The sequence below is a fragment of the Amia ocellicauda genome, chromosome 5 (assembly GCF_036373705.1).
Source record: "Amia ocellicauda isolate fAmiCal2 chromosome 5, fAmiCal2.hap1, whole genome shotgun sequence".
Taxonomy (NCBI): domain Eukaryota; kingdom Metazoa; phylum Chordata; class Actinopteri; order Amiiformes; family Amiidae; genus Amia; species Amia ocellicauda.
This window is the reverse complement of record NC_089854.1, coordinates 28,435,162-28,460,721: the sequence shown is the minus strand read 5'-3', so window position 1 is coordinate 28,460,721 and position 25,560 is coordinate 28,435,162. Positions and strand designations below refer to the sequence as shown.

Sequence of the window (25,560 nt, the reverse complement as noted above, 5' to 3'; positions counted from 1 at the left end):
TTGTATGGATTTAAATTACATGTATGATAAAAGCTAGTCCAAACAATATGAAAGTTATAATGAGTGCCATTAAAAGAGAAACGTTTAATCAATCATATGAATATATGTAGACAGATATAGATAAATGTAAGTCATAGGACAATGGAATATTACTGTTTTTAAAAAATATATATTTTCTGAATCAACCTTGTTATCATTCATGGGTTTTGCTATGAATGGAATTTCAAGAGACTGTATCATTAGTTTAATCCTATGTGCAGGCATGTACACATGAGAACTGCACATAGCTCATGCTTATTTATGAGGCAAAAAGCATCCTTGCATTTCCTGGTCAATTTAAAACCTTAGGAACAGATGTTGTTCACAAAGCTGTAGTGAAGGCAACTCACCACGCCACTGTTAAATTAATGCATTTGTGATTTCTAGAAGTGGGTTGGTATCAAGATGTTTTTTTTTTACTTATTGTCAGAGTTGTTTTTTTACTGCATACAAATGGCTGATTGCATACTGTTGGTGTTTTTTTGTTTTTTTTTCACAAATGAATGAACCGCCTTAACAGTCCTGCAAAGGGGGATGGGATGGCAGATATTTTTTGGCAATCCCAGAGAGATCTGGGACAGACCTCAGACAGACCTTTGCTTTCTCAATACGTCTGATTTAATTTTGGTCGACATGAAAATAAGTCTTGGCACCATTGAATCTCTGGATGAATCTCTGAGGTGTGGTGCGGGCCTTTGTGCAACTGATGTCATCAGAGAGGTTTTAAGGTCAGGCCTTGTACTGCCGTTTGCATGGCCTTTTCAAAACGGCATACAAATATAATCACAGTTCTTGTACTACTCCCGAGCTTCTCCATTGTTAATGGCTGCAATTGTCTGCAGCACGGAAAGGTGAAATAATAACCATGGGATAAGAAAGAAAGAAAGAAAGAAAGAAAGAAAGATAGAAAAAAAATCCAATAATATGACTGTTGTAATAGACAGATTGCCAGCAGTGTTTATCCAAGGTGCGTTTCCCCCTCTCAAACAGACCTTACTGTTGGAATAAAAAAGAAAAAAAAAAACAGCACTTGGAAATTTGGAAAACTTGAAATTTCTTGGAAATTAAAATGATCACAACTGTGATGGGGTAGTCTTCACTTATAGGAGAGAATTACTAAACTGATTATGTTGCTCTGACCAAGTACTTTCTCTTTCTTGCCTTCCTGCCTATTCATATTTTTATTGCTGTGGTTATTTATAAGACTTTTTCAAAATCTGGGTCAGTATACCCTGTAGCCCATGCATTTGGCTCTAACAAGCCTGTCTATCAAAGTCCAACATGAGTATGAGTCGAGTGTGGCAAGCAGCATGTTCTCCTAGGTTCCTGCAGGGCGTTGTCAATTTTCCTGGTCAGTTTTCACATGTAAAAACCATCTTCACTTGGCTTAGCATAATTCACGTGATTTGTATTACCTTAAATTTTGTTATGGGTTTTCTTTTGCAACAAGTCTGGACATTTTCGTGCTGGTTGAGTTTTAGTATTTATGTATTTTAAAAGACTAAAATAGTAAATATTTTATTAAAACTCAGCTGCTTCATTTCCCTCTTCACACTGGTTGTGCCAGACCTGTTTATGAGAGAAAGATTGTGGCTGGAGTGCACATCCAAAGCCAGATAGAAATCATTCTGCATTAAAGAAACTGTGATTCAGACATAAGAACGGAAATGTATGAGTGTTCATAATGGAGGATCGCCGCTACATTGACAGATGTTTGCAGATGGACTGCTCTATTGCCATCATGAGTTTCAGGAAGGTGAGGTCATTTCTTAACCGGCTCATTGAACAGAGCACTGGACTATGGCCCATAGCCTGCTGTCAGGATGAGTCACTGGGAACTGGGAAATAAGGAGCTGCACATTGAACCACAGTCCTTAAAAGCCAGAGTATCCTCTTTTGTTAAGGCCAAAGGGTCTATATATCCAAAAACCAGTTTACTTTTACAGTTTTCTTTTTTCAGAATCCATGCATTTCTGCTACATAACATGGAAAGAATAACACATTGCGGTAATTGTAGTTTAGCAAAGCAGCAGCTGTGATTATTTATATTCATATTATTAGGAGTGTGAAAGAGATTGACCTTTAATCACATCCTTCTCTTTTAATTTGATCAGATTGTTGCTCCAGTCCCAGCAGCAAGTGAAACATGTAGTCATTAAATACTACTTGACCGTTCCAATGTTGACTACTGGATAAATGCATCCTCCCCCTTGGTTTAGCTCCTGCACAAAATGGCTTTAGTTATCATTGGAAGTTAACCATACAGAGGATCGTAATCCAGTGCCATCGTTTCATATGCATTTCTTTAAAGACAAACCAGAAAACAATAATAGTCACCCATTACAGTTAAGGAATAATAAGAAGAAAGGAAATGCAACATACAGCAAAAGCATAACATTCAAACAATCTGCCTTTTGATTGTGCAAAAAAAGCCTTGTGTAAATCAGACAATTTCTCTTTTACTGTGATTTATTTTCACAGCCACCCGCTATTTTGACTTACGCAGCTTCCAGGAGGACTGGAACTTGCAGCTTTCGGCTAGGATAGAGTTGAAACCACGAGTTGCTAGCTAGGATAAGCACAGATATATCTGATGTCTTCTTCAATTATTAAGAAGTAACATCATTCATAGCTGCCTTTATCCTAGCCTTAGCAGGTCTCTTCGTGACTGAGGCAGTCACAGGCACGGCCTAAGATGTGGAAAACCGCGATGTCGAAGGAGGACTTAGGCGTCGGCTAGACGGCAGTTGGAGTTTGAGACCAGGCTTCCACTAGCCAGTCAGATTTGAGTGACTGGCCATTCCACAAGACTCTGGGATTCTTGGTCTTCTTAGTCAAAAAACCCCATCGTAGTTCATCCACCGCAAAGGCACAAGTTCTATACAGTACACAAGCCAGACTCAAAACAGCCTGGATAAACACACTAAGATTAATATGCATGCCTACCGCAATGGGACTGCACTTGCATCGGCCACTGTAGGTCTCCTAGAAGACAGAATCAGGCAAAATGGGTAGGTGGGAGTTCAGGTTGTGTTAGGGAAACAGAAAAGAAAAAACAAAGCAAAATCTGCCCACTGTGAAATACTATTCTTCTTCCTTTCATTCACTTGGAAGCACAGAGCATATTAAAAAACACTGGACCCTATTCACAGAGAGCTGCAGGAAATGCCCCAGCATTAATATGCTATGTGTAAATCAGTAAAATAATTAAACAGAGGTTCTCTATTATCTCTATTGTGTTTCAAAAGGGTAATAGTGAGACACCACTTAGTTTCACGACTTTGTGATTGTTTGCATTATGGTTTTTGAAGAAGAAACTAGAAACATATATGGCATGTTGGTTTGTGTGATTTAAATGGCAATCAATCAGTCTTCCACTTCACTGCCTTTTATTTTATTTTTTCATTTGTATTTAATTATTTGCTTTTAGGTTATTGTATTTGAGCAGTGTGACACAATGTATCAGTGAGTCTTTGTGAAGATGCGTAAAGCTGAAACATTACAAATGAGATCTAATAATACATCTGTAATTATGTACGTGGCTGAGTTTGCATGTGCAATGACAATGAGCAGGAAATGTGTGTTAGGAATTACAATTTATTATTACTATGCCGTGACACCACAACAGAATTCACAGAATTAACCCTTCAAAATTCAAGAGAGTTTAACTGTAAACTATTCCTACATCAATACTAGACATGGCAGTGCAGGCCAGTACCTCAGCAATTACAAAATAACTTGAGACAACTTGAGAACTTGTTTCTTTTGCAGAGGAAGATATTACATCTACCAGGACAGAAATGGGAAAAAAACAACATCATATAAACAGAATAACAGGGGTAAGCACAACACAACATTATTAAGATGAATATGCAGTATAGGCAGTGTTTGTTTAACAGACATCATAACACACATTCTTCAGATTTAGAAACCGCAAACCTAAAGTAAGGCAGTATGCTGGTGCCATTAATCCAAGAATTATGTTGAATCAGTCCATAAACTATGACAAGACGTGCCTAATAACTTTGATCTGTCACCATTGATTATGTATCAGCTTTTTTATATTTTATTTTTACAGTAATGGAGATGGATGTATCGGTGTTCTGCTGACAGCACAGAGATACAAAGTCAGTTGTTTCCATGTAGAACATGCTACATTGTAACCCATAATTCCATGCAGGAAAGCGCAAACTCTTGAACCAATTTCAAAGTCAAGATGGGAAACATTTCAAGGCAAAATGTAACTCACTTCGCCTGCGCTGCAAACAACTGCATGAAACTGTGCAGAGAACTTTTTAATGAGGGATCATTAAGATCTACTGATTGATCTTATTCCACACTAATGTAATAGCCCCACCCTAGAGATGCACACAAAAGCCACCAGATCATCATATATTTTAAACACAGCCACTGTGATGTCCTTCAGTAGGAAAACTACAGTGCAGAGTTGGAAAACCAAGTAGACTCATATTCCTTAATCATGTATGGGATCTAGGTTTTAATACATGATTAGTTTCAAAGGCATCAGTAAGTGTTGGGAGCTGGACTTTGGAGACCCCCAATAATTAGTTATTGTGTTATGTAAATGTATCATCACTGCAGATACCAATGCAACAGTACTATGCCACAATCTTGCCCACAATGGATGTACAGATAGATAAATCTATAGTTAAAAATATTGGTTTAATACATAAGGATAAAGTTATGAATAACATTCACATGCAAAATGTCTGACTATTGGCCAGATATGAGATAATCCCAGGATTAAGATAAGTGAAAAGAAATAGACAGGTTTGGTTAAAAGTTACTTGTGATATCCTGACATCTGAATGAATTTCAGTGAAGTTAAAGACAAGATACAACTTACACACAAACACACATGTATAGTCTTTATGATGTTAACTTTATCATCTTTGGGTTCACTTTGATAACTTTTAAATTCTTAAAATATGTACTTTTGGTACAAGTTTGAAAACGCATCAAGATTTGTCAAGAATCTTCAGAGCCAAAGTCGGTGGTTTTATCATGAAATCAAATGCTGTCTACTGTAACCCACGAACTGCTGTTTGTACTCATATATTTACTGCACTACCTTCAGCAAAATTAAAATTGTTCATGTCAATCCAGTCCCATATTAGGGGTATTAAATTCTTAAAATTTACAACATCTTGACAAAATGTAAACACTTTTTACACTGGCAATATCCATTTCAAATCACTGGATTTACTTTTAAAAATCAATCTGGGATTAGCTGCCCTAATTGTGCAAACATCTTATCTGGTTAATATGCAAAACATGTCTGTATATTCTTGCATTTCATTGATTGCTTAGTAACTATGGACATCAATGTCTTTTGATGTACTTTATCCTTGGGACTTTCAAAATCATATTAAAGCAACAAGCTTCAGTCTCTACTGTCCTTTAAAAATAAAAAATAGAATTTCTGTATAGTGAGGGTTTCCCCATTTTTCCAAAAAGGTATAATAACTATTATATATATATTTTTTTGTTTTGTTTGGTAACAGCTTAATTTATTCACAATTGTTTTAAACCACAGATTTTGAAATGTAGAGGGTAACTGTCACCCGGTCCGCTTGATGTTTTAAATTATATGACTCGAATGCTTTCCAGACAATTATTAAGTACACAAATATGCACAATTAGATGCATATTGGTCAAATCAATGCCTGGGTTTTGTTGCAAATTTGTCAAAATGTTAATGGTCAGATTCACGTTCCCAGCTCCTGATACAGTCGATGTGAAAAACTAAAAGAGAACTTTGTGATTTACACTTTTCCAGAAGATGCCCCACCAATTAATTTTGGCTAATTTGACAGTTTCTTTCTATGTTTCATCATATTTCACCATTACCCCATTACAGAACAGTGAAGCCAGTTACAATACCCTAAATTGTACCTGTTCAAACAATGAAGCTTTGCATTACATTTTCTGGTTACAGCAGTTTTCCGGTTTATGTAAAATGAGAGACCCCAGGTTTGATTGTCTAAGGAATAATCCATTATCCAGTATATGCATATAATTAGATGTTAAAATCCACACATTGTGTAAAATGCACATTGTGGAATTTGCACAACAACTTTTTTCACCCTTTGATTCCAAATAGTTTTTCTTTTTGTTATTGTTGTTGAACACACAGTAATCCTTTTTTAAAATGGTAAAATCAGTATCTGCCCTGAATACAGACTGCTGTAGTATAGAAATGATAAATACATTTAAATTGGGCTTCACAACCTGACACTAAGCCATTTTGTAATTACAAAACAACAGAGGCTGAGACAATAAATGTATTTTGGCAAAATATGACATTTCATTTTTTTAAAATTAATTTGCTATGTCTTACCTCCGTTGACATAAGAGGTATTATAAGTATAGTCTCATTGTCAATGAGTCACTGTGGGATGTCATTTGAACATTTTACTTCTCATACTAGGAAACATATTTTCACATAGTCTCCAATTATTTCAGTGAAAGGTTTGGAAAAAACTAACAAAAAGCATGAACTATTCAAAAGCACCAGGGATTTTGCTTGCATTTAATACGAAGGTTATGCCATGTGCAAGATACATTTTCTGTCTTAATTCAATTAATATTGCATTTTGATGCCACACCAATAAATATGTATTGTATATGTATTATTATTATTTTCACATTTTTGGAAGTTCATTATGGTTTTCACGAACTTCTGATTTCTGTCACACCACATGTATTTATTTGCCAAATTGGTGTTTGAAGCAGGTTTCAATACTTAACCTATATCGTAATAGCAACCCTATCCTGCCAAGCAGATTATGAAATCCTGTCTGTCACACAGCATGGTACTTATTTATTGCTCTTCCCAGAGACTTGCATCCACATCTCTATTTAGAAGAATTTTTTTGCTTTTTTCCTTATTGTTTTCCCTTGTCCCGCTCATCTTTTTGTTATTGTGACCCACTCACTGATGGGAACAGGAGCACTTTTCTATTTTTGGTCACTTGAGTGGCAACATACTGACACATAGATGTGTCGCATTTAGGTTCACGCAGGTAGTCTCTTGCTTTCCTTTTTAACCACAGGGAATACCAAAGCTGACATGAAAATCCGTACATCTTTACTGTGTAATTATCCATTGTGCATGCTATTCACCATATCGAAAAGCTCCCCTGAAACTCTCTCACAACTTTAGGGAGCAACGCAAGCCCTCTGTCTCTTTACTGATTGGTTTAAATGTATCCACAACACTGGGGTGGCAGAATTGGGATGGTTTATTGCCCTGATGTAGGCACCAGTGTAATATACCAAAGGAAGCCAGATGGACGAGGACATACACAGAACAGTGTGATGGGTATAAACTGGAGAAGGTCCATCACTGAAGAAGCAAGGTATACATTACCCTCATTTTTTAAACAGAAATATGACTTTGCCACTGCCCTTTCTATTCATCTAATGGACTCCTTTCACTTCTAACTTCCGGTGCCCACTAAATCACACTTTCAATGGCTTTTAAAACAGCATGCTGTCTGACCTGCTGCTTTAGCCTTTCTGTGCCTTGCACTTTCCGTTAATCATGGTGATCAAAGACAAGAGCATGGAACCCAATATAGTTCATTGTGCATTTTCATGGAGAGTGCTCTGATTATTGGACTAATGTAACACAGCCTGATCTTGCATTGTGTTCGGCCCCATAGAAAAATATGCCCATTTGCGATCTTAGTCTTCAGATGGAAATAGCACTGCTAATTTTAGGGCCCTTATGTATGACCAAGGTTTCAGCAGTTAGTTTTTGGGGTTTTTTTCTACCAAGGGGAAAGAGAAAGAAAAAAAATGTTAGACAAAAAATAACTGGCACATAAAGCCTTCAGGTTTCAAAACAAACTGACGTTTTGATCTGAAACACAGAGGTACTATTCCAGTAGAGCCAGGCACACAATTTCCTTCTTTTCATTTTGTATTGAAGGAGGTTAAACCCTGAGGTCCCCTTCAGCCGGACTAAAGGACAAATTTACAGTAATCAATGTTCCAATGTATAGGCACAAATGTCAAAGGTCAACTTGGAGAGAAAACCAATACCAAGGTGGGATATGGGTGAACAGTGAAGGAAAAAACAACTGCAAATTCTCTACATGGGATGACATTTATACACTAGGTAAGAGATAAGAGGTATATGAATTTTTACGAAATGGAAGTATTGCTCTGTGATTGGTTGTTTTCTCCTATGTGATTTATAATCTTGTCTAAATGTTATCCCATGCATAGAATTATCAATATTTAAAAATAATTCAGTTCCCAACGACAGTTCAGGACAATTAAATGCTAGTGGTGCAAGTCTCACCATATGTACACTTTTAAATAAATAGTTTTGTTAAATTTATTCAGCATGAAAACACAGATCAGCCACTGCAGGTCCGATCCTGGACAAAACCATTTTTAGACGGGGAGAAGGGGATTGTTATATTTAACGAAAATAAAAATGTCTTTCATTGTGCAGATATTTGTGTGTCTAATCCTTGTGTGTGTGATTTTATTTATAACTTTGTGTGAAGGGGTGTCTCAGTTTAGTAGTCCGCTCACCCAGACTGCACGAGATGACATCTCTTATACAATAAGAGACTTCACACGCTGTATTAACTTATACAACAACTCTCTCAATGGCTGTGCAACTGAATTTTGATTACCTGGAATTGCTTGTTGCGTTATTAACATGTTTAAACTGTGAAGCCAAAGAAAAAAAGAAAATCTGGTTACTACAAAGTTTTCTTTTCCACTCCAATACACAGAAGCACTATTTATGTCAAGCAGATCTCTATATCTGACACAGAATAGATTTAATGCCAACTACTTTACTGTATACTGGATAAATAATGCATAAAGCTTACATCGTTCAGACTTCAAAGTGTAGTAAGGGAGTTAGAGCTAGAGAAGATTGTTTTTTTAAACTCTACTCTTTGCCACAGATTACCAGTAAGGGAGTAATTTGGAGTTATGTAATCAAAGAGAAGAACTATCCTGTATATTTTAGGTATTTTCAGTTGAGACAATTTGGTATCTAAAACCAGATTAGCACCTATCTCTGTTCAAATGCCCTTCAATGGCATGGATGAGCAACAGCACTCTGCTGCCAAACCTGATAATAAATCCTATATCAGCAGTGCAACAGAGGATGCAAATATACTGCAGCGAACTTGGTTCCACTCAACTTATGTAGCAATTGATTAAAAGAAGGATGATAACTGCACCAAGGCCCTAGAGAGTATTTTATCACAAGTGGTCTTGTCAACATAGGTGAGATTCCATACGATTTTCTCGTTCCATTGAAAAGATTTAGCCCCATGCAAAATCATCCTTCGGTTCAAATACATTCTGTCCCATTCTGACCTTCTCATGTCTAAAAAAAATGCTGTGGTGAGTGCTTAACTCAGCTCCTGTACTTTTATCATTACAAGCACCCATCAAGATCTGGCAACAGGTATCACAGAATAAGAATACGAGTGAAGCTTGTTAACAAGGGTCTCCCGAGAATGACTAATTTTTTAAATTAACTTATCCACATATACCAAACAGAAGTACTGTGTTCTGCAAATAAAGAAACATAACTATGCCCACAAAATTCCAATTCCCCTTTTGTTGAACAAAATCAGACACTTTAATAACTGTTAATGGACGGAAGCACCTTTAACAATAAATAAAACAATAGATTGCCTTTTATCAACCAATGATAAATATGACTTAATTGTTGAACAATGATCAATATACTCTCACCTAAAGGATTATTAGGAACACCTGTTCAATTTCTCATTAATGCAATTATCTAACCAACCAATCACATGGCAGTTGCTTCAATGCATTTAGGGGTGTGGTCCTGGTCAAGACAATCTCCTGAACTCCAAACTGAATGTCTGAATGGGAAAGAAAGGTGATTTAAGCAATTTTGAGCATGGCATGGTTATTGGTGCCAGACGGGCCGGTCTGAGTATTTCATAATCTGCTCAGTTACTGGGATTTTCACGCACAACCATTTCTAGGGTTTACAAAGAATGGTGTGAAAAGGGAAAAACATCCAGTATGCGGCAGTCCTGTGGGCGAAAATGCCTTGTTGATGCTAGAGGTCAGAGGAGAATGGGCCGACTGATTCAAGCTGATAGAAGAGCAACTTTGACTGAAATAACCACTTGTTACAACCGAGGTATGCAGCAAAGCATTTGTGAAGCCACAACACGTACAACCTTGAGGTGGATGGGCTACAACAGCAGAAGACCCCACCGGGTACCACTCATCTCCACTACAAATAGGAAAAAGAGGCTACAATTTGCACAAGCTCACCAAAATTGGACAGTTGAAGACTGGAAAAATGTTGCCTGGTCTGATGTGTCTCGATTTCTGTTGAGACATTCAGATGGTAGAGTCAGAATTTGGCGTAAACAGAATGAGAACATGGATCCATCATGCCTTGTTACCACTGTGCAGGCTGGTGGTGGTGGTGTAATGGTGTGGGGGATGTTTTCTTGGCACACTTTAGGCCCCTTAGTGCCAATTGGGCATCGTTTAAATGCCACGGCCTACCTGAGCATTGTTTCTGACCATGTCCATCCCTTTATGACCACCATGTACCCATCCTCTGATGGCTACTTCCAGCAGGATAATGCACCATGTCACAAAGGTCGAATCATTTCAAATTGGTTTCTTGACCATGACAATGAGTTCACTGTACTAAACTGGCCCCCACAGTCACCAGATCTCAACCCAATAGAGCATCTTTGGGATGTGGTGGAACGGGAGCTTCGTGCCCTGGATGTGCATCCCACAAATCTCCATCAACTGCAAGATGCTATCCTATCAATATGGGCCAACATTTCTAAAGAATGCTTTCAGCACCTTGTTGAATCAATGCCACGTAGAATTAAGGCAGTTCTGAAGGCGAAAGGGGTCAAACACAGTATTAGTATGGTGTTCCTAATAATCCTTTAGGTGAGTGTATTTCTAACAGTGGGACCCTGGTGCTTTTTGACTCAGCTAAGGGGCACACAATGTTTCACAATATTATCTAATTCTAAACCAATTCATATGCTAAGACTAAGACAACACATAACTGACCAAATGCCCTGCTATATGTTATACTTTTTTTTCTTTGTACTACAGTACTTCTGCCTCTGTGTTACAACTATTAGCCTATTAGCTATTACAACTATTGTTTATGAATGTCTGCAACTAGGTGCTGCATTAACCCCTTAAGTCGGCGTGTAAGTGTCTTCTCAATTCTGGGACTGGTGTTCTGTAAACATTGTATTATATCTCATTTTAATATTACAGGGTTCCATATTGCAACTGCTATGTATGTATGTATTAATTCAAGTTTGGGAGCATTCTGTACAATTAGGCTTCAGTCTATAAGCCCCTACAGTGCTTTACATAATTTGATCATTACAATTACAAACATCACATTAATAAGTCTGTGGAAGTAATTTATATTGATCTGCCCTATTTATTTATTTATTTATTTATTTTAATACAGGACTAACACAGTCAAAAGTGCATATATGTCCACAGATGTCACTTGAAGGTACATTATGTCTTTTTACATAATTCAGCACATTCATCTCCAAGCCAATTTACATGATGAAGTATTGAAATATATCTCATGGCTCAAAGCAGTCAGAAAATAACTCTTCTAAATTTCTTGGGGGTTCTCAGTTGATGTTAGCATTGCTTTAGCCCTTGCAGAAATGTTTTCCTTCTGGGAACAGGACAGCTGTGTTGCTGAACAGGCTAGATATCAATTTGTGAACACACAACAAAGACAATGCCTAACAGGACTTTAAAAAGGCTTTTTCCTCCACTCAAAATAAACTCCAGTTAATTTCCCAAAAACTACAGTTAAATAAAAAGGAAACTCTTATTTAGACCCTTTACAAATACTTTCACTATTTAGCCTCTAGGGCAATGCTTTGGTGAACAACATCTAAAGGTATTTCAAAGATCCCTTTAAGAAAATAGACTAGAAGAATTCTAGTTGAGACGAGCTTTAATTTTTATATCTGATCAACCCCTACGGTATGAATCTGAATTAAAACAATGCACGTCGAAACCTTGGATAATGATGATCATATGAATAAATAAAATGTAAAACCTACTCACTTTTTAAGAAAGTTTGTACTCTCACTTACGCTTAAATACAATTTGTATGCACTTTGTGACAAATCTATTAGACTAAGTGGCAATATTATATTATGGATTATATATTATACACATGTAAAACATGCACCATATCTTGTGTTCCCTACCTAGATTGTTGCACAGGCTGCTGTTTGTAAATATAAATAATAATACAAACAGCTTTGCAGGAGGTTTTCAAAGTTGTTGTTTTTGTCGGAATGCATGCATATATTAATGTATGCATTTACTTATCAGTCGTGATTGAAGCCAGTCTCCTCCAAAACCTTTCATTTAATACATAGATCTTCATGTGATTCCTTAATGTGCCGAATGTACCGTCTTTACAACGTTCAACTGTAAGGCACACTGTTGGTTTGCAAGACAAAGGAAAATGGATCTAAAAAAAAAAAACGTTTTACAGCTATAAGGGCATTTCCTCAGCTGGAGAAGGGCCAGCTACATTACATTTTCCCTGTGAACACCCTTCAGACCCTATGTTGCAGTGTGAATCATTACGTGAGGAGCAGCAGCAGTGAGCTACTATAAGGTTGATAAGACAGATTCAAGACAGTGATAAAGAGAGCTACTCAAAGCACATACTGCTTAGAAAGCCATAGGCACTATTGATGGGTTGCCTTCGCCAGTGCTAGGGCACGTAATGATGTGCATTGCTCTAAGTTTCCAGAATAAACACTCGCTGTGATAAGCACTCCAGCTTAGTAATGCACACATTAATTAAACATGCTGCAGGGTGGCATGTTTTGAAAGGTCTTTGTTTTTGGAGTAGTGAGGCCTGCTTTCATTAGCATAGTAACAAATTAATTGGAATCCCATTCTTTTCTAACGGCACCTATCGAAAAGGGTCTTGTTCACGTCATCTCCTCCTTGTTTTACACCTTTTTGCTTTGATTCCCACTCTAGTTTCTGCCCAGACTGCTACAATATAGTCGACATCTTATAATCAGGTGTCTGATGTAGTATACATAAGATGTGGTGTGAAAATGGATGGCTGAAAAATGACAATATTTAAATTAACTGCCCCCAGTCCAAATATGAGGATATTAAGAAGTAAAATATATTGATGGGAGTTCAGTGCACAGTGCTTCATAAAGGGCTTCAGAAGATTGCGCCCCATGATATTAAGTTTCAAATCTAAGTAGGCTATAAAAGTGATCTCACAGATCATGACATTAATACATTTTGCTTCTGGTCAAAAAATAAATAAATTAGATGACCTCTAAAAGTGAATTTAGTTGAGTTTCCTTTGGTGAACTAAGCAAGAGATAAAGAATAATATTCTGCATGAACTGCAAGGAGACATGGAAATATGCAAAACAGATAAACGTCTAATTTATGCTGTGCTGTGAAATGTTAAATGGTTTCAATAAGCTGAAGTACATGAGGTTAATATGAGTTTATGTCTACCTAGAAGGAAACCTTGTTCTTCAGAAAGAATCTAGGTCAGGTGATTGCATACTGTGTGTTATAAATAATACGCATAATTGTTTTTTTATTTTTTTGTATTAAGATGAAAAACTGAAACGACTAATATCAAGTTTCAGGTTGTATTAAGCAGAAAGCACACTCTTATTCTGCTTGCTGTTTGAGTGTCATATTTCAAAAGATATTCTCCCATAAAATGCAGTTTTCTTTTTTCTCTGAGGGTTGGATGAGGCCACAAGATGCAAAACTCTTCCAGATTTTGAGAGCAAGATTATTCATGCCTGGGGATATGGTTTAAGACACTGCAGTCATTCTCATCACCTCAGGATTTCACAAAATCTGTTGACATTTCCATATCTAAAGTCTTTATTACACTATTTGTTCATTCACTTATTTATATATTTAAGATGAATCAGGTCAAAATGGCAGGCCCCACCTGTTTGCTTCGTCAACTATAAGTCTTAAAGCAAATATAATTTCACTCTGAGAGGACATGTAGTTATCAACACTGCAATCCAGACTATAATAATAATGCAAATCCTTTATAGCCCCCAAATATAGACCATACCCATATTACTGTTAACATTTTCTATCATTTACTTTAAAAAAAAATGTTTTCAGCTTTTGTAAAATGATAAGGTGCTTCCCTGCCCAAACTAATTCACATATACATGTCATTCTAGTATATTGGACAGTTTCTTCATTTCTTAACCTTTCCCAGCAGGCACTCGACATAATTTTAACATGGTTTTGTGGTTGAAATCAAGTTGCGATCAACAAAATACAACTACTATTCAATGTGGTTTTGGCAACAATTCATCAATGTTGAAATATACATTGTTTTCAGGTTGAATACACGTCATGTCAGTCAAAACAATCAAACAGACCCCCTAGATATCAAACACAATATCCTCTCAAACAAGTGATTTGCCCAGTCAGTACTTTTTTCATGCGTGTATTTTGAGTGACATGGTAAAAAACATCAAAAATTCCCTAAATAAAGATACAAAATAAATAAAACAAAGCAGACTATATATATATATATATATATATATATATATATATATATATATATATATATATATATATATATACACACTGCTCAAAAAAATAAAGGGAACACTTAAATCACACATCGGATTTCGATGAACAAAATATATTAAAGATCAAAATCTTTACTGTATATTGTGTAATTTGTTGAGAACAAAATGACGTAACAATGGTCAATGGAAACCAAAATCACCAACCGATTGAGGGCTGGATTCAAACTCACACCAAAAATCAAAGTAAACGATTGAAATCACAGGCTGTTCCAACTTGCGTGAATTTCATCACGGCAACTCATAATGTGACTCAGTAGTGTGTATGGCAAAATGTGTGTATGGTATGGCCACCACCTGCAAAACCATTCCCTTTTGGGGGTTGTCTTGCTGTTGCCTCTCCAGTGCACCTGTTGTCACCTTCATTTGCACCAGAACAGGTGACATTGATTCACAATCGCTTAGGCTTCCTAACTGGACAGATTGATATTCCTGAAGTTTAATTGACTTGGTGTTATACTGTGATGATCATGTGTTCCCTTCATTTTTTTGAGCAGTGTATATATGCTACTCTATGACAAACAGCTGAGCCGAAGAATCAGATAGAGGAAAGGGTTATCAAGTAATCAGCCAATTAGATGCTGGAAAGCACTGTAAACTTAAAGACCAACATTTTAAGCTGGACGAAGGATTTTTCAAGTATATATATATATATATATGTGTGTGTGTATAGGCTATTGAAAGTGTTTGTCTTTGCTGCTTAAATGTTTAACTGCTATATACTGTAGAAATTGACGAAGGTAGAATTAGAATTTAAGCACATTCCTCTAAAGGAAAACTATTTGTGAGTGTAAGTTACTAGCAAAATATCTCAGTGCAAGGTACAATATTTTGGGATTGTGTGTGCATTCATCAAATGTGTTATCAAATCAGTAACTACAATTAAAATGTTTTATCAGTGACCGTTGACATTTTTAAAATCTATTTTTCAGGTGGTTTAGTATAGACCAGGTCGAACGTGGAGTTAAGATTTGAACAAATCCAATCAATTTCCAATGTATATTGAGCGTTGAAATATGATGTTGAAACAGCGTTGTTTCTAATGTATTTTGCCTGCTGGGTTTCAGCTTTACTTTTATCTTTAACCTGCTTCCAGACATCACAAACATAACCGTGAGGGGATTCAAAGGACCCTGTCTCTGTGGCTAGAAATTTAAACACCAAGTTTGCAAACATTAAATGCAAAGTTCTCTCAAACTGCAAAAAAAAGAATGAAAAAAAGAATGAATTCATGATTGTTCTCCTCATTAACTACACAGAACTAAAAGCTAAGTCTGCAACAAGACACTATATATATCAACAATATATTTTATTCTTATTCTAAAGATACTGATGCTTTCTGTTTCAATGCTCTCTGAACGCTGCCCTCTCAAAGCAGCCAGAGACAGCAGTGTTTATTCTGAGTGTGTTATTAGAAAGCAATTATATTTTAGTCTGGAAATCTACGTGGAGCAACCATCGATTCCCTTGCTGAAGGACAACAGCACTATCCTCTCAACCAGGCGACAATTAAATAGTTCCCATCAAGTTTAAAACATGATGCCTTCATTAAGTGTATTTTTAATCAACAACTAAAAGTGCAGGGTAATGGAGAAAGAGGGGGGGAGTGAGGGAAAAAGAAAGTTCTTTCATATGGTAAAACAGGTAGTTATTTCAGCACTACACTTTCCACTCCCTGATCAAAGCGAAGAGAGCAGTATTAATTTCAGGAATCATCTCATCTTCTGGAGACTCATCATTAAGAAATTCTGGTGAAGAGAGAGCGAAAGAAGATGTTGCCTCGTGCACAGCAGTCGTACACATTCCTTTCCCAGGCCTATGCTTAATGATAGAGCTTTCTCTGCGCTTTGATTCACACTGGCACAGTATACAACTCCTATCCCATGGAGACTTCGGAATGAGTTTCTGTTGTGCAAATGATAAGGGAAATCAATTTTTTCTAGTTGCGCTGCTCCTTCTTAAACTGCACAAACAACTCACACTGTTTCATCCCTGTGCTGAATTCATCTTTGCTGGAAAGACATTAATCGAACACGTCTTTTAAAATAATAAAATAACTGCAGTCATAGTACACTTGCCTTTACTTGGTATAAGAATGGATTTATTTGCGTTATGCTGTAAGAAATTCAATTACCAAAAATGATACCAAAAATCGGTGATATCGGATATTTAATACACTTAATACATCTGAGATTACCCTAATTTCAACACTTATATCTGGACAGAAAGATAGATAGATAGATGGAAGTAAAAGAAAACCCTGAACATAGAATGAGTATCGAGTCACAAATGCACTGCACTCAAGGGAGAATCCATAGCCACACACCACAGAGAATAGGAGTGGAGAAACTCAAGCCCCAAGTGGTGTCATCCAGTCCACTCACTGGTGTGTAATACAAATACAACAGGGGAACATGAATTACTGCCAGCCCTGGAATGACCCTGTCAGTTTAGGACAGTGCAACATTACCAAGACTGTCTGTGCTTGTCAGTCTGAAAACAAAGTGCACTGAAAAGATTTTGAATACATTTGCTTGGCTTCTACTCTATTCTATGCCTATGTTCAAGTGTATCCTCCTTTCATATGCCAGCTTAAATTGACATTTCTAAGTTGCACAAAGTTTTTCTATTATTATTATTATTATTATTATTATTATTATTATTATTATTATTATTATTATTATTATTATTATTTGTATTTCTTGGCAGACGCCCTTATTTCTAGAGTTGCAGAGAATGCAAGGGGTGAAAATGACAGATGTATGGTTCAGTACCCAGTGTTATCTTATGTATTTATTTTTCTGTGTCATTCAACACTGATGCATTTGCACTTTCCTGCATATTCATAATAATACCTTCTGCTTTCAGCAAGTCCATCACAAAACCAAAATACTGTTCTCCAGTGTTTCAAGGCCACTGAGCTCAGTTTGAACTAAAAGTGCTAAATAATATGGTTTAGTACTGTATTTTACCTAGTTAATCACAGAGGTCCCAAATATGCTTTTCAAAAGCAGTGTACATTCTTTCAGTAAATACCAAGAGATATTGGTAATATGCTCAACTGAAATGAAATTAACTGTACAATAATATAGCTAAAAATCAAAAAGGTACCTTTTGAAACTAAAAACATCAGGTTTCAGGACTAAATCATTTGAGTGCATTTGAAACGTATAGAATTAAAACTCAGTATTCCCCTGCCAGCATAATATTTTTTCCTTGTGTGTTAAATGCTGTCAATGTAAATATTTAATCTTGACTTAATCTTGGTTTTCAGTAAAGTATATGAATCAAAGTCCCTCATTTAGATTGTTTTATTATTTCTCCCCCCCTTTAGTTCTATAATTAAGCCCAGCAGGAGTTTATTTTCCTTTAGCAATACATTTATATCTCAGACTTTTATTAGTTTAGGGGAAGCATCTCAGGCAACTCTTAATTATTAAAATTGAAGATGGCATATGGAGAATAAATAAAGCACAATGCACATATTGTGCAGAAAAGCAATCGATCCAAGTATGGTTCAACTGTTGATTTTAAAAGGACACATTAGGCTAATCAATGTATAAAACGTTTTCTTTTGAACAGCAACAACAAAAAAACACTCCAAATCCCTAGATAAAATAACTGCATGGTACCATATACAGCAGCTAAGATTGAATTACCTGTAATCTTTCGCTAAGACTGAGAGATAAAAGAGAATGCAATTCCACGGATTCAGCTCATAGGGTTTATGAATACGAATGAGTTGCCGCTATAAATAAATATTAAATTAAATCTTGACATATTCATCTAAAGATAGGGTTTTTCAATCTCAGATGGCTGCAGCGTGAATAAAAGAAGGGTCCTGGCAAAACATTTACAGAGTGCATTTCATTCTTCCATTCGGTACAATCTGTGTTGTCCAGGGATTTGAACAGATGACCTTTCCCTCTCTCAAGCTGCCTTGCTGTATTAATTTTGTTTTCCAGTGCTTGGCAGTTCAAGGCATTTCCATATCAAGAATATTACTGTAGCTTTTTTTGTTTTGTACATATTATTGAAGCTTCCTCAATACCACCACAAGAAACAAACAAAACAAAGAACGACAGGGTCAGCTTATTTCTAAGTGGTAAGAGAAATGTAGGAGCAGGAATATACAATGCGAAAGGGAATTGTTCAGTCACTCATGCCTGCAGACATAAATGCATATAATGTTACACTGGAATCAAAGTAGTACTCTCCGTGACTTATCACCCCCTTTTCTAGTGTGGTGCTAATTATCCAACATGGATTTGCGTGATATGATTAAAAGATAAAATTAAATAAACATATATTATTATTCAGCTCCTATGGGTGCATTACTTGAATACAGGAAATCTGCTATTTTCAAAAGGGTGACCTTTACCTCCATCATTGTTGGCATGCAGATTTGACATATTTTAAACTTGCCTGGTAAAGTAAGAATGGATAGAAAGGCTTGGCATGGAAACATAATCAAAACAAGGTCCACTACAGGCATAAAAAAATAAAAAACCTTGAAATAAATCATACAGCTGTGCGATGGGACTCCTATTTCCATCCCTATAATATTGTATCTGTTCTGGATTCTCTGTCAAGCCTTAGTCATCACGCTGTCACTATTTCTTCCTTCTGTTTACCTTTGTGAAGGCAAACTATATCCTTTGGGACTCTGGAGGCTTCAGCTGAATATAAACAAGCAGGGGGTGCAACTTCAATCTGTCTGAAGTCAAAACTTATAGAGAGTGTTTTCCCAAAAAGGTACTTGTGGAAGAAGGCTCTGAAATGTGAATATCCTCTGGGCAGTCTTTGAAGGGACTGTGTCCATTTTTTCTGTCTGTCTAGTTATTATGAATACTTTAGCTATTTAACTGTAATATTGGGGAACACAGTGAGTTCCACATCTCGTCAGAGCAGATTGCAAAAGAACTAGAATCCCTGTGCAAGCTTTTAACTGAAGGTTTCTGCACATACAGTCGTTTGTTTAAAGGAATGTCTGTTTATGCACTGCAATATTTATTTATATTTCTGGTTTGTTTTGAAATTCTGTCTTGTAGTTGCACTCTCTTGTCTCTGTACAGTTCATTGTCAAGTGTTAGGGGACCTGGCACAATGAACTGTATTTTATTTCACTCATACCTAGCACAAGGCTGGGCCATATATGGAAGTTCCCTCGGCACCATTCAAGCCTGTCAAGTGAAAAGTTCCTTTTGTTGAAAGAGATAATACCTCTACTACATAGTCAGTAGTTCAGGAAGAGCTTGGTTGTGGTGTTATGGAAGCGAGCTACTGATGCATGTTACATGTTACATGGTGTTTATGAAAGTATGTGTACATGAGGGTGTATCTCATTGGTTGTACTTGGAGCGTGAAGTGTGATTGGGGGTTGTCTTCCTCATGAACTTTAGTTTGAAACTCCATTAAATGAAAATGGATGGCCATCTTCGCATTGAGATCACTCCAATATCGTTGTTAGGCACCTATATGCTGCTAAGCATGAGATTTTGTTCACTCTTAACCTGACAGTTCTAACAGCCCAAACCAGCGAATAACAGTCCTTTTACTTACTGATGGCACTTTCCCTTAGCTGACACTTTGTCAAACAGTCTCTTGACCTTTTTCTCTGTTTTACATTTAAATGCAGCAAAAGCTTCCCCTCCCACCACTGAAGACTCTTACTGCATTATAGAAGACCCTGACAGCAGACACAGAATTCTGTAACATTTGTATTTGGAGTAAAGAGAAACTAACAAAAATTGCTACACAATATTGATTTGGATAAGTGTAATCTGAAACACACACACACACACACACACACACACACAGATATATATAGTACTATATTTGATACAGAAATGATCATGAAAACTTTTTATCTACCAGTATTAATTTTAGTAGCTTTGACAGGGGCATTTTTGAAGACACCATTACTGTATGATTTACAATAGAACATTACTTTGCCCACTGAGGATGATGCAATAATTGTTCCCATCTTTTTCAAAGCACAACAATATACCATGTCCTACAGGAAAAAAAATCCTGTGGCAACATCTGATGATTTATTGCTGGGATACCTCAAAACCAGGGACATGTCCATGTGAAAATGTTATTAAACTAAAGAGTTAAGTCAGTGAGCAGTTGAAGCAAGAAGTGCTCCACGAAAATGAAATGATATGTTAAAACAAGTGAATTTACCACAGCAACATTAATAGGGCTCAGTGGGAGAGGAAATCATTTTAAAATAATTGCATGCTAATTATATTCTATCATAAGGTTTTGCAGAGCCAAAATTCCATTTAAATTAATGCAATATAGTTGCAAAGTTATTGACGTCACAGCAGCTTAAATCAGACAAGAAACTTATTAGATTTTTTTTTTATATACTAGCTGATCCTCAAGTCCTAAATATATTAGATAGATAGATAGATAGATAGATAGATAGATAGATAGATAGATAGATAGATAGATAGATAGATATATGACTGTTTAATTAGAAAGTCTAACCAGTAGGTTGTGATACAGATTAACCACCAAAACAACACTAACTTGGACTCAGACTTTAGTCTGTGAAGTTTGACAAAATTTGTGAAACGTTGATGCTATTCATGCAGCAACTGATTGGAATTGAAAGAAAATAACAAATGTTTGTAGGGTGATGTATTTGCAATGCGATGCATGCATTGCAAACAAACCATCATTATGTCCTATGCTTCATCAAAGAACTGCAGGACTACATTCCCCTTCAGGCCAGATCTGCTGCTGTTCTAGCTATGGCTGGGATGGCTTGCTTTAATACTTTTTATCCCAAGCAGATTCAGTTGGATCCTTCAGGCACCAGAAGATCATGTATATATCTGCTGCTGCTGCGTTTGGATGGATTGATTTGTTTTCCAATGGATAAGGCATCAACCAGTTCAAAGGAAGAAAAAAAGTATGTGTTCACAACATTCCCTTTTTTTCTTTATGATAGATTAATAAACCAACTCACTTTTGAAACAATTTCTAACCTGCAATATTGCAATCATTATTTATATTGATCAAATACAGCAGCAGACAGAGGTAGCCACCTTAACAGGCCTTTTGCTCTTTAGACTCTGCAATACCCCTGGTAAACATCAAGAAGTGATGACTTGCACTGCCTGGTAACATTTTTAAGCAAAGAACACGCTGGGGGATACATACAAAAAGGGATGGGTTGACAGAGAGCTGGTTTTCAAGAAAGATTCTGAATGATACACATCACCTGAGACAACACAAAAGTACACACAGGAGAGTGATTGATATATATATATATATATATATATATATATATATATACAGCTCTGGAAAAAAATAAGAGACCACTGCAATTTTTTCTTAAATCAGCATCTCTACATGTATGATGGCAGCCATTCCATTCCATTAATATTTTTATTAGGAATTTGGGAGAAATGTTGTCAGTAGTTTGTAGAATAAAACAAAAATGTAAATTTTACCCAAACACATAACTATAAAACCAGAGAAACTGATCATTTTGCAGTGGTGTCTTATTTTTTTCAAATTATATATATATATATATATATATATATATATATATATATATATATATATATATATATATATATACACACACACACATACATTATTTGTGTATACATACATACATACATACGTATGTATATATATATATATATATATATATATATATATATATATATATTTATACACACACACACTCTACCAACTCAAAATGAGGCACTTAAAAGTGGCAAGGTATGAAATCTGCTGACATTCACATTTTTTTCCACACATGAAAGCTTTGGTGTGATTTAGTTTACTATGCCAGAATGCAAGTAAACAATGTACATCTTTAGGAGAACATCAGCATACTACATATTATCAAACAATAGAAAGTCAGTTCAGACTCACTGAAGAGCTGTGTTCACAGACACCCGAGCAGTCACAAAACTGTAAAATGATTATATTTATTTAGTAAGAGAAGAACAAGAAAGCAGAATATTGTAGCTCTGGATGTCTACGGGAAAAGCTGGGAAGTACAATGTATGAAATTATAATTTTTAAGGCTTCTACTGGATTTATTTCTGATGTTTTAAAGCCTAATTGCTTAAGAAAGTAAACCCTGACTGACCACTTCATCTGTTTCACTCTGGGGGGCCTACAATGTCTTCACTAATACCTGTCATCTAACTGTACATTGTGTTCAGTAACTTCTATGAAACTATTGTACTGGAAAACACTAATTACTCTGGGACACAATGAAATTGTAATTATACTAAATTGGATGAGCTTTCTTTATTTTATGTTTAACCAGTAGCAGTGATATTTTTTGTATTTGATTTTGTCAACATGACGGAGAATTTTTCTGCTATATTTTTGGTAGAATGCTTCCCCTTTCATTGTCATTATGCTTAACAGTCAAGACTAATAATCTAAATGTAGACAAACCATAGACTTTAAATGCATACACTTAACAGATTAAGCTTAAGAGTAAAACAAAAAAAGCAGGATAACTGTTTAGGCCTTGCAAACAAGTGATTGATGTCTGCCTATTATAATGTAATGTAACGTACAAGTTTAAAAATCTTCACCAGTCTTCTATCTTGCCCTATATAGATCTTGAAATTAAAATGGTTGATAATTATGACAGAAAAATCATTTGCAAAAGGAGGCAATTAAATTTAATGAAGTTGTAACATGGGCTCCAAAAAAAAAAAAAATAGCAATATAAATAGCTTCAAACACATAGGCTGCATTAACCTAAGAAGTTGCTTCAATCCCTTTGGATTTTGCCCTACTTTTTTGTGCTTGATAAAATGTGAAGAAGCTAGAAACTACATCAGCTACTGAGAAAGAGGGAATACCGTACTCGTATTCTGGGCTTGTACAGTTTAATAAAAATTGTCATCTTATGTGTATTTTCCGTCCCTGAAAGTGTTTTAAACAAACAGATAGAAATTCATGTCAGTCAAGATCCATATTATACCATATTATATCATTCTATATAGAAACATTAAAACAACCTGATTTTGAAGGGTTTTCTCATGGTTAAATCAAATGATGGTTATGTCCATTTAATGTAATGATACGCAGTTTCTACTCAGACGGAAATCATTACAAATGTAAATGCATACATACATACATACATACATACATACATACATACATACATACATACACACACACACTTCCGGTCAACACCTACATTTTTCCAGTTTTTATTGAAAATTATGCAGTTTAATGTCTCAATGTACTCAATTTTGCTTAACAAAATGTAACACCGTAAGCTGACAAACCCCTCTGGTACCCTTAAAAGGGCACCAAATCCGTGTGCTTCTCTTTAATCCCATGTGTACTCTTCACTGTTGTGTTGTTTACCAAGACTCTCAGCTTTCTAACGATGTGAAGCATTCTCTGATGTGAAAAATGTGTTTTTTATACCACCCCGCTTTTACACCCACCTCCCTCCGCATTCTGAAATGGGGGGGGTGGGGGGATAATTGGTCTGAGTAGGAATACAAAATCTCAGAAAATATTGACAATTATGACATATTCTGGAACCAGACAGTCTACTGATCAAAACAAGATGATCCTTGTTTTGGTAGAAGCAACACACCCATAGAGAGCTCAAATGTCAAGATGGAAAACTGTTTACTGTGTACTAATACACAATTTTAAATAACTTTTAAGAACTTTTTTTATAACCTCTCTGTGTTTGATAGAACATCAAATAATATTTACTGGGTTAATCGTTAGGTTATTCTGAACAAAACAAGCCTATTTGCAAAGAAATTTGATTGAAACTGAGTGATCTGTGACCGTCTGAATGAGACCCCCCACCCCCCCGGAGCAGACTGTGCGTTTACCCCCCGGGCTCTGAATGATGGCGGGCGACACGGAAACTGTAAATCGGATGTGTTTGAGAATTAAACATGTTGGTAGCCAAGAGAATAAGCTCTCAAACGATGTGCGCATTGTAGGAATACAGTGTAACTTACCAAATAATAATTAAGAGGGTGTAGTAGCACAGTATATAACTCTGAAATGTACATTATTTTTCAGTTTTTGGTAACCTAAACTTTTATTTTTGAACCTTTGGCAGTTTACCACTTACCTTAAATATCTTAAATTTCAGTAAAAACTGGAAAAATAGGGGTGTTCTAAAACATTTGACCAGTAGTGTACATACATGCATAGCATCAATACCATCAATGACTTCCTAGCCTTTTGATACTGTTTGCCAGAGAAGGAAATTACCATAATGTTGTGAAGATTTGCCATTTGGTTATTTTCTTAAAGAGATGAATATATATACTGGATTTTACTTTATTGCCTTTTGTTTTGTTTTTAATGAAAGGAGAAAAAAAGACAATGTGCTTCCCCCACCTGCTGTGCTCATTGTAATGGTTTTATTCAGCTCTTTTCAACAGGATGTTAACAATTTCTTACAGCAAGCTTTACAGTGAATTAATTCATAAAAAAAGAGCCAAGCTTGCCATTTTTCTGAAACTGTGTGTGTCAAGATGATTTCTGACAGGTCTTCTAACCCGACACTGTTTTTCATTTGCTAGGGAGACAAGATGCTGTGTCATGACTGATATCAGTGAACCAATTAAAGCAGTCTCTTCCAAGAGCTTTTGTACCGTTGGCAGCCAAAGGCTCTGACAATGTGAATGAGGGTTCAACCCCTCAGGATTCTGGGCTTAGTAGGGACTGCATCACATAAAACTTTAAAACCTCAGCACTAAAGCATTTCATTAGCGTGTCTTGCACACAGGCCTCAAAACCCAAGTGTTCAAGAAAGCTGCTGTTAAATATTCACAGCCACATGTTGGTA

General features: G+C 36.1%; 1 protein-coding gene across 2 annotated transcripts in view; it reads right to left on the bottom strand.

Moving 5' to 3' along the window:
• Positions 1 to 25,560, bottom strand: part of LOC136749985 (protein shisa-6) — a 116,990-nt gene that overhangs the window by 23,263 nt on the left and 68,167 nt on the right. For both annotated transcript variants that reach the window (XM_066704674.1, XM_066704675.1), the window contains exon 5: positions 2,986 to 3,024. In XM_066704674.1, coding sequence (XP_066560771.1) covers positions 2,986 to 3,024 — 39 coding nt within the window. The remainder of the gene's footprint in view (positions 1 to 2,985; positions 3,025 to 25,560) is intronic.